This window comes from Silene latifolia, chromosome X (assembly GCF_048544455.1).
Source record: "Silene latifolia isolate original U9 population chromosome X, ASM4854445v1, whole genome shotgun sequence".
Classification (NCBI taxonomy): Eukaryota; Viridiplantae; Streptophyta; class Magnoliopsida; order Caryophyllales; family Caryophyllaceae; genus Silene; species Silene latifolia.
This window is the reverse complement of record NC_133537.1, coordinates 5315504-5329651: the sequence shown is the minus strand read 5'-3', so window position 1 is coordinate 5329651 and position 14148 is coordinate 5315504. Positions and strand designations below refer to the sequence as shown.

The 14148-nt window shown below is 36.4% G+C and overlaps 1 protein-coding gene across 1 annotated transcript; it reads left to right on the top strand.

Annotated features, from left to right (window-relative positions):
- The first annotated feature begins 6175 nt into the window (after positions 1 to 6175).
- On the top strand, positions 6176 to 8883 carry LOC141622450 (auxin response factor 16-like). Its single transcript, XM_074438489.1, has 3 exons — positions 6176 to 6257; positions 6679 to 7791; positions 7952 to 8883. The coding sequence occupies exons 2-3, from the start codon at positions 6688 to 6690 to the stop codon at positions 8750 to 8752; spliced, it is 1905 nt and encodes a 634-aa protein (XP_074294590.1). The 5' UTR covers positions 6176 to 6257; positions 6679 to 6687; the 3' UTR covers positions 8753 to 8883.
- Positions 8884 to 14148: the final 5265 nt, after the last annotated feature.

Sequence of the window (14148 nt, the reverse complement as noted above, 5' to 3'; positions counted from 1 at the left end):
TTCCTCATTCCTTAATCTTTGTGCCAAAATGAAAGGACAACAATTGACCGGGACGGAGGGAGTACCATATATATGTGAAAGGAAAGGAATCAGAGGATGAAAGTTGTGAACTTGTGATCCAATCTCAAGGCTTAAAGAATAGTTCTTGAAGTATCCTATAATGGTAAATTGGTAATAGGGATTGGAACAAAAATGAATGCAAGTATGGGTAGCATAAAAAGTGGAGTTCTTAGAGTGAAAGGTCAATATTGAAGATGTTTTAGTTTAGTGATTCTGATGAAAATATCGCGAATTATAGGTCTCGTAGATTCGAATTCTCATCCAATTTGAAGTTTACTAACTTTATGCCTTATTTGACGTAAATGTGTTCAATTTCGAGTTTCCAATATGCTATTCTTGAAACTCTAACTATTACTCGAATACATTAGTCAATAGGAAGGGTTTTGAACTTTCTAGTGTAATCGATTTTGGTTTATGCTCCACTTATGTGATGTTAGGCCTTTTCAATGTTCCTATCATTCTAGCGTGATAACGAGTTATGGATATATTGGGATAATAATGGTGGTTTTTGTGTCGGAGTATGTTGCACGATCTGGTACTTTTGTCAGAACGTGGTGCGTACTCTTACCAACAAAGGGTCTCTTGCTAGCTATAGTGAGGGATCTTCTACTAGCACGCTTTTCTTGTTTGAGGATGATGTGCGTCAAAATCCTAGTTATGGTTATTACGGTCAACACACGAAGGCAATAAAATTAAATTAAAGTTAATACTCGTATTGAAAGTTAGCGAAGAAATTAACAACGATTGAGTACGAAAGCAGTTTTCATTACTAGCATGCCCTAAAAAGGCTTATTTGACACTCCCTAATACAAGATTTGTAGCAGTAAACATTGACTATGCAAAACAACGATATGTTTTTGGCGACTCTATAAAACAAAGCTAAACTAAAAATCACAACCTAATATTCGACATATAGGAAGAAACCTCAGAGTGTTTTCTTTTTAAATCCTATTTATACAAAAATAGAATACGAAAATACAAAATTTACGGGGTTGAAGTGTGTGGAGCATTACACTCACCCCCACCTTTCATGTCGCTCCCTCGGCAACCTTAAATCGTAAGACATCAACTTTGTGGCATTGACAAACTAGCCGCCAGTCCGTCCCAAGAGGCCGTCCTTCTCTTATTCATGTCGGAGCTGGGTAGTTTGTCTCTTCGAGAAGACTCTATATCTCCTTAACTCCAAATCTCCTGAACATCATGTCTTCCACAAGTATTGATTGCTACTTTCCCGAGCTAATTAAGAAGGTAAACGACTATTTTTGGTAAGAAACTCATTCATGAAGCCATTCTCAGATTCCTCTAGGTGCTTTTGGCCCGTTTTGATCCACTTGGTATCTACAACCATGGATAAATGACATCTCAAACACCGGGATGCCTAATTAGAATTTCGCCGCGCCCCGTAAATTTTTAAGGTCTTCCGTCATTGCTCACTCAACCCTCACACAATGATGTTGAATCAAAACTTCGGGACGACCTTCTAATGTTTCGAGGTCTTCTCTCTTAGGTCTCACTATGTAACACCCCCTTCTTACCCGACCAAGGTAATTGAGAGATGTTACCATCTCAGTTTTCCGAAGCGGTGAAATCTTAGTTGCAATTAAGAAACAATTAATATATATAAATAAAGTATTTAGTGGATTACATAACCATAAATGAATAAAAGTACAACTCATGACTATTATACTCTTTCTAATGAATATTATCTCATGCCGACTCGACTCCAAGTCTGAAGCTCGTCCCGTCTCCTGCGTGACATCAAAACAACCTGTACTCAACCTGCTCCCCATATGATCGAAAATATCATATGGATCGATACAAGCCACCCCGGAAATAGGTGACAATTATACAGACACAGAAACGTCAGTTTCAATAAAAGAATACAGTGTGACTCAACTCAAAGTGTGTGAGTATGCAACATGACTATAACATGAATGAGACGCTATCAAACAACAACCACTCCGGTACCGGGACACGCCCAGACGTACCCACAACCACCACGGTACCGGGACACGCCCAGACATACCGACAACCACACTGGTACCGGGACACGCCCAGACATACCATTAATCACAAATAAATACCGGGACACGCTCAGACGTACCGGGTCCGGAAGCCAACCGGATCCCCTGCCAGGCGTCGTGTCTCAATCACACGAGTCCCTCCGTAACTCAAGCCATTAATGTGCACATCACTCTTGGAGTGGGAAGCTCCAAGAGGCGACTCAAGCGTAAGACGGTCTCCCAACCGTCTTATGTCTCCTCAATAACCAAGTAACAACACCAATGATCTCCAACACAACACAACAATGACCATACATGGGAAATGCAACACAACACCAATTACATGACTCATCATGAATTCAATCCCAACATATCATGGATAAAACTTCCTCAAATACCAACATGTTATCCCAATCGACTCAAACATAAAAATGATGATGCAAGGCACACAAATATGCACACAAAATATTGAAACCGAGTAGGATAAACCTACCTTTTAGCATTCTTCAAAGCAATCCAATTAATAAGCAAGATCCATCTCATAAGACCGTCTCATCCTACAATACCACATAATAACTTTTACAAATCATCCTACACTATATCATAATATGAAACCCCTTATTATTACCCACTAATTACCCTTATTATTCATATTAATTACTAACTAATTAACCCAAGTGGAAACCCTCAAAATTAGGGTTAAAGCTTAAACAAAGTGGAGTGGGATTCAACTTACAAAGTGTAGATGTTGAAGAATAAGATGAGAGATTCCCCTAAAGCAAGCTTGGATCCATGGAAGAAGGTGTTTATGGGGTTTTAGAGAGAAGGGAGAGGATTTCGAGTGAGAAGGAAGAAGATAGAATGAATGAGGATAATGGGATAAGATATTCTTATCCCGTGTTCTGATTCAGCACCACTCGATCGAGTGCCGAGTCCACTCGTTCGAGTGTCACTCACTCGGTCGAGTGCAACGCAGTTCTCAGCAATGACCAGGTTTCGTAAAATAGTCATATCTCACTCGTTTCTTGGTCATTTTGGGCGTGTGAACTACCGTTGGAATCGTAAGAGAACAAGCTATCACCTACAATTGGAATCACATTAATACCATGTATAGATCTCAAGTTATGACAGTCTTAAGACGACCCTTCTATAGGCGGATATTATAACAACTCCACTAAGTCTAGTATAGGTTATACTCGGCCCCCTTTATAATTATACTTCACTCCCGAGTGGTCTCTCATCTAGCGTAATATCTTATCACACATCCCAAGATTCATTTGCGGGTCCCAAAATATCCGGGTGTTACACATGACCCTTAGTGTCTACCTTATATTGGTAGCTTGTTAGGTTGTGTACTTCAGACATAATCAACATGAGTTCTTTACAGCTCATTTTGGCTTTAGTCATGCGAGTCCATAAATTTTCCTAAGAAGTCACTCATCCTGATATTATTCTTGTAACACTTCGGCCCAAATTTAGGGTCGGAAGCGGTCACTCACCAGGCTGTGTACATGGCCCATAAATCAACACGGGTTATTTCCGGCACATTTTGTCCTCACTCATACGCATTCCGGAAACCTTCCCAGGAGGTCACCCATCTTAAGACTACTCCTAGCCAAACACGCTTGACTATGAAGTTCTTTTGCATGGATAACCAGAAAAGAAAGTGCATTTTGTGGATATGAGTAGTACTTTCAATTCCTTTAAGCACTAGTTGGATTTTAAACTTATCAATGGACCTCTTCAAGCGGGTACGCCACCCGAATAACGTCTTCGGTTCAGTGGAATATTACAATTCTCAACAAGCACGCATAATTGTAAAGTTTTTATCATGGATTTCCAAAAAAGAAAGTGTAATTTATTGATATGAGGAGTAGTACTTTCAATCATTTTAAACGCTAGTCATTTAGGCTTATCAATGGACCTTTTTCAACGAGGTACTCCACATGAAGAACATTTTCAGTTACCATGGGGTATTAGGCTGAAATTATCCCTAGTTTGAGAGCTGAATCTTTTCTCGTACTCCATCCCATCCAAACCAAAGGTAACACTTCCTTTTTGGCACTATTATGATCGTTGAATCTTTTATATTATTCTTAATCTATAAGATAAAATATAGTCATGTGAGATCTTGTTTGATTTATCGTCATGAATGCTATAAAAATATCAAATTTTTATAATTTTAACAATGTGTAACTAAAGATATTCACGTTACAAAACATGACTCGACAAGTGTGATAAATCAACTGTTACCTTTGATTTGGATAAGAGGAAGTATTTTACAAGTTTCAAGCTAAGACTTGGGATAAAGTGGAGACTTTTTTCTTAAGCATTTAAGACCCAACTATGATTCATGAATAGTGTTCTGTATGTGTAAAAAGTAGGTTAAAGCTTAAACGAGTCTCATATATTATTATTTAGAATTTGGATGAGTATGAGGGATGCATGATATAGCTAGAAGAAATAAAAGTGTCTAAGCTGAGTGTTAAAGATAAAATAATACGATGTAATATTTTACTGTTAGTAAGAATTGGATTGAGTTTGGGGCAAAACATAATATTACGTTGAAGGTCTGCATTGGTAAGAAAAAACATAGTACTATAAACGACATCGTAAAGAATTGACTGACAATCTAACATATTGTAAAATACATGTCAAACGGGTCGGACAAGCTGGTTATAAATTGGATAACTTCAGGTTCAGGTAAAATTGGGGTCGAGTGTATACGATTTTCGGGTAAAAGCACGGGTCGATCAACAAGTATTTCTGATATTTTTAAAAACCTTTTTTTATTACATAATTTTTATCATATATAGGTTTTGGCTCCTCCTGCTCATCTGTCACCAGTCATACACTCTCTCTCACCACCACATCAATGACATCATTATCTTCACTAACTTTCAATGTAGAAAAGTGAGGCTCGAATGAGACGGTACACGGTTCACAATGATCAGGTAGGATCTCTTTCGATGTGGTGGCAGTGATGATGTGGCACACAGTTCGAGATCATTAGATGGCATGTGGTTCGAGGTGGTGAGGTGGCAAAGTTACGTGACTAGCCTGTAGTTCGAGGTGATGACGTGACATATAAACTTATTTTTTCTCAGAATTTTGAAATTGAATATACCTATTTGACATTGTTTTTATTTAAAGGAATATATGTTGTCTTGTCAGTTGTCTTAACGGGCTTGACCCACTGTTTACGGCTCAAAACGAGTTTGGGTTGAAAAAAAGGGGTTATATTCGGGTCAGGCCGAGTCGGGTTTTGACAAATAGGTTTACTCGTAAATAGAGCTGGCAAGTCTGACCGACTCGAACCCGGTAGAACCTTAGAATTTTGCGACCCGAAACTGACAATCACCGACCCAAGCCCGAACCAGACCCGACCCGATATTGACCCGATTAAATTGATGACTTGACAATTATAAAGCTTAATAATGATCAAACTGAAAGCGATTTAGTGTCTAGTTTGATACCTTTGACTTAATAACGAAGTAATTAAAAATAGTGGTGGAAAACTCTTTTTAATGGTCAAAAATTGATGTAGTGCAATGAAATCGCTAGACCCGATAGTGACCCGACCCGACTCGATACATCACTTGACCCGAAATGATCCGACTCGATAACGACCCGAACCCGAACCCGATTCAACCCGAAAGGATATGTTGACTCGATATGACCGAACCCGTTATGACCCGACCCAACTTGACACGACCCAAACCCGACCCGACTGACCCATTGCCACCACTACTCGTAGATAAATAATGTAAAGAATTCACGGAAATCGAGAATAAAAAACAAAAAAGAGAAGGAAAAAGGTTTAGGAGCGTGACAAGACAAACATACAAGAGAGAGTGAAGCGGACAAATGTTACGACTTTTACGTAAAGACATTGAAGAACATACAAGTCTCAGTCAGATCTATGTCCGTTCAGAGCGCTGCTACAGACTACAGTCCACCCTTTTTATTATTATTTTTATTTCATTTAATCTTCTGTTCTTCCAAATTTACAAACAAACAAAAATATTTTTTTTTAAAATTTTTTAATTTTAATTGACTTTTCTTAATCCTTACATCTATATAACCATATTCACACTCTTCACTCTTCCACCCACTTTTTTCTCTCTTTTCACTTTATCTTACTACACAAATATATTTGTTGTAATAATATCTACTAGCTTAGCACATCAAAAGGTATGCATGATATTATTGTTATTATTGTTACGATTCAATTTGATTGTATACGTTTTACAAAATCCTGTCACATGTTTTAAAAAATGTACGAGTATACAATTAAATGAAACAGATGAATGTAATGATAACCCTTTTTTAATTTGATCATTTGCTTATCATTATTATTATTATGGTCGATTTGACTGTATACGTTTTTACAAAATCCGGTCTAAGCATGTTTTAAAAAAACGTATACAGTCAAATGAAACAGATGAATGTAATGATAACCCTTTTTTGATTTGATTATATATGATTGTATATGTTTTACAAAATCATGTTACATGTTTTAAAAAACGTATACAGTCAAATGAAACAGACGAATGTAATGATTAAGTAAATAAGTAAAATACTAACCCTTTTTGGATTTGATTATTATTTGCAGGGTAATATAATGATTAATGTGATGAACCCAATTAAAGAAGTGGAAAGTAATTTGGATCCTCAACTATGGCATGCTTGTGCAGGAGGTATGGTTCAAATGCCTGCAGTAAATTCCAAAGTTTTATACTTTCCACAAGGTCATTTAGAACATGGTCAAGTAAATATTACTGATCTAAAAAATTACCCCAATTTACCTGCCCTTATCCCATGTAGAGTTAATAATATTAAGTTTTTAGCTGATCAGAAAACTGATGATGTTTTTGCCAAGATTACATTAATACCCTTTAGAGGAAATGATGCTGAATTTTCTGATGATGGTTTTACTGAGGGTAATATTGGAAATGATCAGATTACTGAAAATTGTGATAATAATAAACCTGCATCATTTGCAAAGACATTAACTCAATCTGATGCAAATAATGGAGGTGGATTTTCGGTACCGCGGTATTGTGCTGAAACTATTTTTCCTAGATTAGATTATACTGCTAATCCACCAGTACAGACAATATATGCTAAGGATGTTCATGGTGTTACATGGAAATTTAGGCATATTTATAGAGGGACGCCGAGACGACATCTGTTAACTACTGGTTGGAGTAATTTTGTTAATCAGAAAAAACTGGTTGCTGGGGATTCAATTGTTTTTCTTAGGGGGGAAAATGGGGAGTTGTATGTCGGGATTCGTCGTCCTAAAGGTGGGATTGGTGGTGGGAGTGATTGTCTTTCTGGTTGGAATAATGCGAGTTGTGGTGTCTCGTCTTATGGCGGGTTTTTTAGAAATGATGAGGCTAATAAGATGGTTAGGAATTTTAACGGGTTGGGATCGAAAGTAGCGAGAATTAAGGGAGAAACCGTGCTTGAGGCGTTTAATTTGGCCGCTAAAGGGAAACCGTTTGAGGTTGTGTATTATCCGAGATCAAGTACACCTGAGTTCTTTATCAAGGCCTCGGTAGTTAAGGCTGCGATGCAGGTTCAATGGTGTGCTGGAATGAGATTCAAGATGCCTTTCGAGACTGAGGATTCGTCCCGTATTAGTTGGTTTATGGGGACTGTATCCTCTGTTCAGGTTACTGATCCTGTTCGTTGGCCGAGCTCCCCTTGGAGGCTTCTTCAGGTACTTTTAACTTCCTTTCGTATGTTTTAAACTTCTAATTATACACAAAAAAACTGTATAAGACCGTCTCATCATATATAACAGATCAGATCCGTTTTTAATGACAGGAGCCGTTTTTTAAAACAATGTGCTAACTTTTTCGCTAATAATCACGTTTCAGGTTGCGTGGGACGAGCCAGAGTTGCTGCAAAACGTAAAGCGAGTAAATCCGTGGTTGGTTGAATTGGTGGCGAACATGCAACCAATGTATATGTCCCCAATTTCGCCACCAAGGAAAAAACTCAGGCTTCCGCAAGCCCCGGATTTCCCATTCACAGACCAATTTCCTATACCGTCGTTTCCAAATAGCACCCTCGGCCCTTGCAGAACCGTGTTTGGTTTACCAAACACCGTTCCTGCAAGTATCATACAGGGAGCCAGGCATTCTCAATTTGGAAACTTTATGTTAGATCTCCACTTAAACAAAGTCAATTCCAATTCCAATTCCAATTCCAATCCCAATCCCAATCAATTTTCCGCAGGAAATTTCTTAGAAAAGTCGCACCAGATCCGAGAAAACCAGCCCTCATTCCTTACAATGGCAACATCAGAAGAGAATGTTACTAAAAATAGTACGAGTACAAAAGTACCCTTCATGCTTTTCGGAAAACCTATCCTAACCGAGAAGCAAATGTCCGAGACCTCAGGTGATTCGACAAGGAGCACTTTGTCCGAAACCAACATTGAAAAGATGGGAGTTTTATCCGACAGTTCGTCTGAAGTTGGTTTTACCGGTCATGAAGATCACCACGGAACCAAGTTAGGATTGACAATCGGTCCGTGCAATAATGTCATGGATTCGGAAGAATTCGGCCGTAGTCTTAGTCTTTCTGCACTTGGGTCATATGAAGAGTTTTACAAGAAGTTAAAACAGCATGTTTGGCATGGTAAGGTCAGAGAGACAGAGCAATGTGCTCTTTAGATGTTTCACCAAGGTACAACAAAACCTTGGTAACTTTATGAATTTGTACAATTAATTTGTCTTGTAATGATGATAAGATAATCTCACTTTTAAGGATGTTGAATATTATTGTCAACAAAATTATGAATCCACTCTTTTTATTATTGTTGACAATATGCCAAGATTTCAATTCCATGTGCAGTAAAGCCTAAAGCTCTACATACATATGTTTTCTAAGACGCGTTATGTTCCTATCGCTTTGTTCTACCTTAGTTAAGGACTAGAGTAGGGATGTCAATTTCACCCGCATCCGATTAAAATCCGATCCACCCAATCCTAAAAGACGGATGAAAACCCGACCTAATTGGATGACGGATGGACGATTGATGAAACGGATGACGGATGACGGATGACGGATGGGTTGGGTGAAGAAATTTCACCCATCATCCATCCACCACCCGATTTTATTATTTTTTTATTTTTGAAAAAAATATATGTATTACATTTTTAAGATATAAAATACTCCGTATTCAATTTCTCTAATTTTTCTACTCTCAAAATATATATTTTGTGAAAATTCACACTAAAAAGTTACATTAAAATAATTATACTCCCTCCCAGTCGTTATAATGTTCCCCTTTGATATGGGCACGATACTTAAGGAAAAGTATTAAAATATTAGTAAAAGAGTTGTGTGGGGTTAGTGGTAGGAGAGAGGGATGAATTATTAGTAGTTAAATAAAGAATTGTGGGGCCAAAACATAAAGAAAAGTAATAAAATAGGAGTAAAAGAGTTGTGTGGGGTTTGGTGATAGGAGAGAGAAATGAATAAAATAAGAGTAAAAGTTTCTAAAAATAGAAAGGGGAACATTACTTGAATAATCCGTTTTGGGAAAGAGGGAACATTATAGTGACTGGGAGGGAGTATAACTTAATTTTTGTAAAGAATAAAAAGTCTATGATGGATGATAATTTTCATGGATGACAGATGGATGGATGATGGATGATAATTTTCATGGATGACAGATGGTTGGATGAGATTTTAATGTGACGGATGGATGACGGATGAGGCTTCACCCGACCCGAACCCGATCCATGGGCATCCCTAGACTAGAGTTCGAGCCCTGAAAATGCAGCAGTGTTAACACTCATAAGGGAGAGCTTTACCACGTGAGTGGTCCTTACTCGGCTCTAATCTGGACTAAACCAGATTATCAACACCAATTTTTTTTTTTTTTTTTTTTTTTTTTTTAATTCTAAAATTTGTAAATTCTTAACGACTACTAATACATTGATATGTATACTACTATACTTACTATTTAATCATAAGAAATCGACATCACTCCCTTTCTATCCAAATCCCTTCATCCAAACAAGGCAACGCAAAGCTTTACAAGTTTGATGGCAGGTCATCGCAATACGAAAGCGACACCAACTAGAACAGTAGAACATTATACGATATTGTTTCAAAGTCAAGAGTTTGCGTTCATATGGCACATAAGTTAGTTTATGTGCGTATAATATATGGTAGGTCAAGGAATATGTGTTGGGAGATTTGAATGGGCACCTCGCTCACGCCAGAAATCTTCCATAAGAATTGACATAAATTCTCATTTTAAACGGTCTTAACTTAGTACGAGAAAAATTAATTTCATTTCATATAAAAATGACCATTTAATGATACAAAAGTTACTTTCTAATAGTAATAAACAACGGTATCTTTTTATCAGAAAATATTCATATTTTTTCACTTAATTTAAGTTGGAAAATAACCGTTTGAAATGAGACTGGCTGAATTGAAGGTCAAAGTAAACAAAAAACACAAAAAAATGTATTATTTGGTCTTTTGTTGCCGATCCCAAGTCAAAGGTTGATAATGCAACAAATTGATGATTTTGGATCTATACAATTTTTTTCAAGTTAAAGCAACGATATTGTCTTTGACTTGTGTTCATTTGTCATGTTAGTTTTCCTATATATTTTGAAAACGAAACAAGTTATTACACGTGAATTGATGAGTTGTACTCTAATTTTTAGGGATTAAAAAAGTTGCATAAAAATGATGAGACATTCACCCATCAAGTATACTTCGTATTAATTAGTCAACGTAGATTGGGTTTACCGTTTACACTTTTACCTCATCTAAGCTGAGATCGATCGGTGGGCACTAGCTAGACTCTAGTAAGCATCCTATGTATTATTTCGATTTTCCAACGGTCAATTAGTTTATCTCGGGTAAAACCGTTGTATCATGCAACGACTTTATAATAGCGATAAATAAAATGTTTTAAGCATTATTAGTTTGTGTGAGATTGTTGTATTATGTATCAACTAGGCCTGATTTGGAAACGATCCTTAGGGAAGGCGGACCGAGCCAGGTTGTCTCAGACCTGGTCGTGAACGGGTTGGGAAAAACGCGACGCATAAATTGGGTCGGGCCGAGTCTAGAACTATCAGTATTGTTTTTAAATTAACAAACTGAAATTAACTCGAACCCGAAATGACCCAACCCGACACGAATTTCTGCAAACCCAAACAGTCTCGGCTCGACCCGAACTCGACTCATTTACCAGGTCCAAACACGGGTCATAAATCAAGGGAGGAAAAATGGAGAGCGGGCTAGGAAAAACGTGACCATAAGTCGGGCTAGGCCGAGCCGTCGGTCCAACCCATCCAAATTGGCAAGGTCTAGTATGAATATTGTTTTCAATTTGTGCAATCAATATTGTTTTAAATGTACTACTTCGTCTGTTCCGGTCATTTGTCGTCCTATATCATTTGGGGATGTCTTAGTCAATTGTTATCATTTCTATTTTAAGAATGAACTTAATGAGCAATTTAATCATTCACATACAATTTGATTCACTTATCAATTAGTAATTGACTTTCTTTTCTTTTAATTTCTTGATCTTTAAACCAAAACCAAAGAATAATAATTGATCATAACGAGAGTTGGTATATACTACTCCAACTTATGCATTGGGATTATGAGGGAGTGCGAAATACTAAAGCGGGTCCTAAGGCACTAGATGTGGTACCCTTGTTTTGCTCATATTTAAGCATGAAAGTCAACATTACTTAAACTTAATTAATTAATTAAATTAATAAATAAATGAATTAGTAGTACAATTTTTAGGTAAGATGAAGAAGACGCAAACATCTCTAAACTTGAATTAATCACGACTATCAATACCACTCGTGGGGTTTCCCTATCTTCCGGATTGTCTCCTACGTTATCATCTCTTCTATGTAATTTTTGCACCATCTTACTTGATTTTAGTGCTTTTTTTTTTTTTTTTTTTTTCAAATTAAGGAATCCTATTTTCCAACTCTTCTTCACAAATGTTAATTTCTTGTTGTTTATTATGTTTATTATTAGAAGTTTATAAGTTTATGATTTACCATATAAGTATGAAATATGTTACTCCGTACTACACTACTGGCTCGTTTTACAGGGGCTTATGAAATGAACAGCCTCTCGAGCCAGAAGGTATAACAAGGCAATTTCAAGATCAATTAATACACAATATCAAAAGGGTTTAGTTGTTCAAATACATATGGAGGTAGTTTCATATAAAGCTACTTTTATCCAGCCTACGCTTTGCTAAACAACTAAATCCGATTCAAAACACATCCATTTTCAATTCGATTGACCATTTCAACAAATCTAGAAATAGTAGGAAAAATTTTTACGTTACCTAATAATCTCAACATATACGATCAGTTCATCTTGCTTCAAACAGGTCATTCTGGTCTCTAAAGCAATAAGACGAGATTGTGTAACTATTTTACAGCTAAATGTGACCACTACTGAAAAACAAGTTACCATAAGATGTTAACACTGGCTGTACCATTATGGTTACATTTAACTATAAAATAATCACATATGCGCGTCTGAAGCTTAAGACGAAAAGTGATCTATGAAACGAGAATTTGTAAGTAAGAGGTATGAGAGTGGCGACAATAGGAAGCATATCCAGTGGCGGAAGAGCAGGCGACACAGAACAACTGACAGAAACAGTGGGATTAATAAGAAGGAAGGACGGACCCTCTTTAGCTTTGGGATTGCAGTCACGTCAATTTCTGATAACCAAACGCATAATGTTTTTATTAACTCTACTCTTTATTACTTTGTCGGACTTTTTTCTTTTTTTTTTCTTTCTTCTTCTGTCATTTTCATTGTCTCAACTCTCAAACACAACACACTAGCTGGCTGCCATGGGCCCCACTTAGACCTGTCAAAAGAAGGTTAAGAGAGCGGGTTTTGGGTTTGGTTATTTCAGGTTCGGATAACTATAAATCGGATATATAAAAGGGTTTTGATATATACAACCCATTGGGTTGTATTTAATCATTTAATATCTTCTATATTTTGGTATTAAGTTAGGAATTCAAGACCAAATTATGCACAATCCAATATAATTAATGCATATATTTACAAATTCTTTCCATATTTAGTTCCTTAAATACAACCCAATGGGTTGTATATATCAAAACCCTATATAAAATATGGACTTACACGGGTCGAGTTTATAGGGATTTTAGGTTTGGCCATTATTCGAATCGAATCACCCTCTCATTTTTATGTCTCAAGTCTCAACTTTATTCTGTATTTATTTATACTTTCTCAGTTATTTTTAGTTTATTGTTTTTTATAAATTTTCACATGAATTAAAAAATTGTTGAAAAAATTATATTATTAATTAGGTAAAATAAGTATTCTTTGGAAATAGTACTTGAGTACTTCTAAAGTTCTAATAATTACTTTTTACATCAATCAAATAGCTAGAAACTTGTTTCGAGGGAGCCAAAGATGGACTTTAGTTATTAAAACTTGGGTAAAAGTATAAAACCCAAAGATTTCGGGTTTACGCCTTGTAAAAGCAATTTTGAGAAGTTACCGAATATTAATGACCTGATACTATGTCTTCTATAATTTTTTTTTCCAATAATTGTTTGAAAATGTAAAAAATAAAAGGCTTAAATCGACAAATAAAATGAAATGGAAAAAGTATTTATCTTCTAATCCATTATATTATGAGAGTTATTCCATTTTTTAATGTTTAATATTTATTTCTTTTGTCTCAATCATTTATTTGTCTTTGCTTATAATAATGGAACATTAAATTAAATAGTCGACGTAAATGAGACGGATAATCCGAATTTATGTGACACATTTACCCTCACAAGTCACAACACAACTGAAGAAGATTCTGCTGACTGAGAGTGATTAATTTGATGGGTCCCTCATCGTTGTTATTGAAAGAGCAATTAAAACTACACGTTACCCATTTCTTACATTTGAGGCACATATTCTGCCTACGTCCTTGCCTTTGCCTTTGCTCCTGGCGTCTTCTTCGGAGCTGTACTTGTACAACTATTACGTGTGTATGACGTTGTATAACTGCAATGAGGTA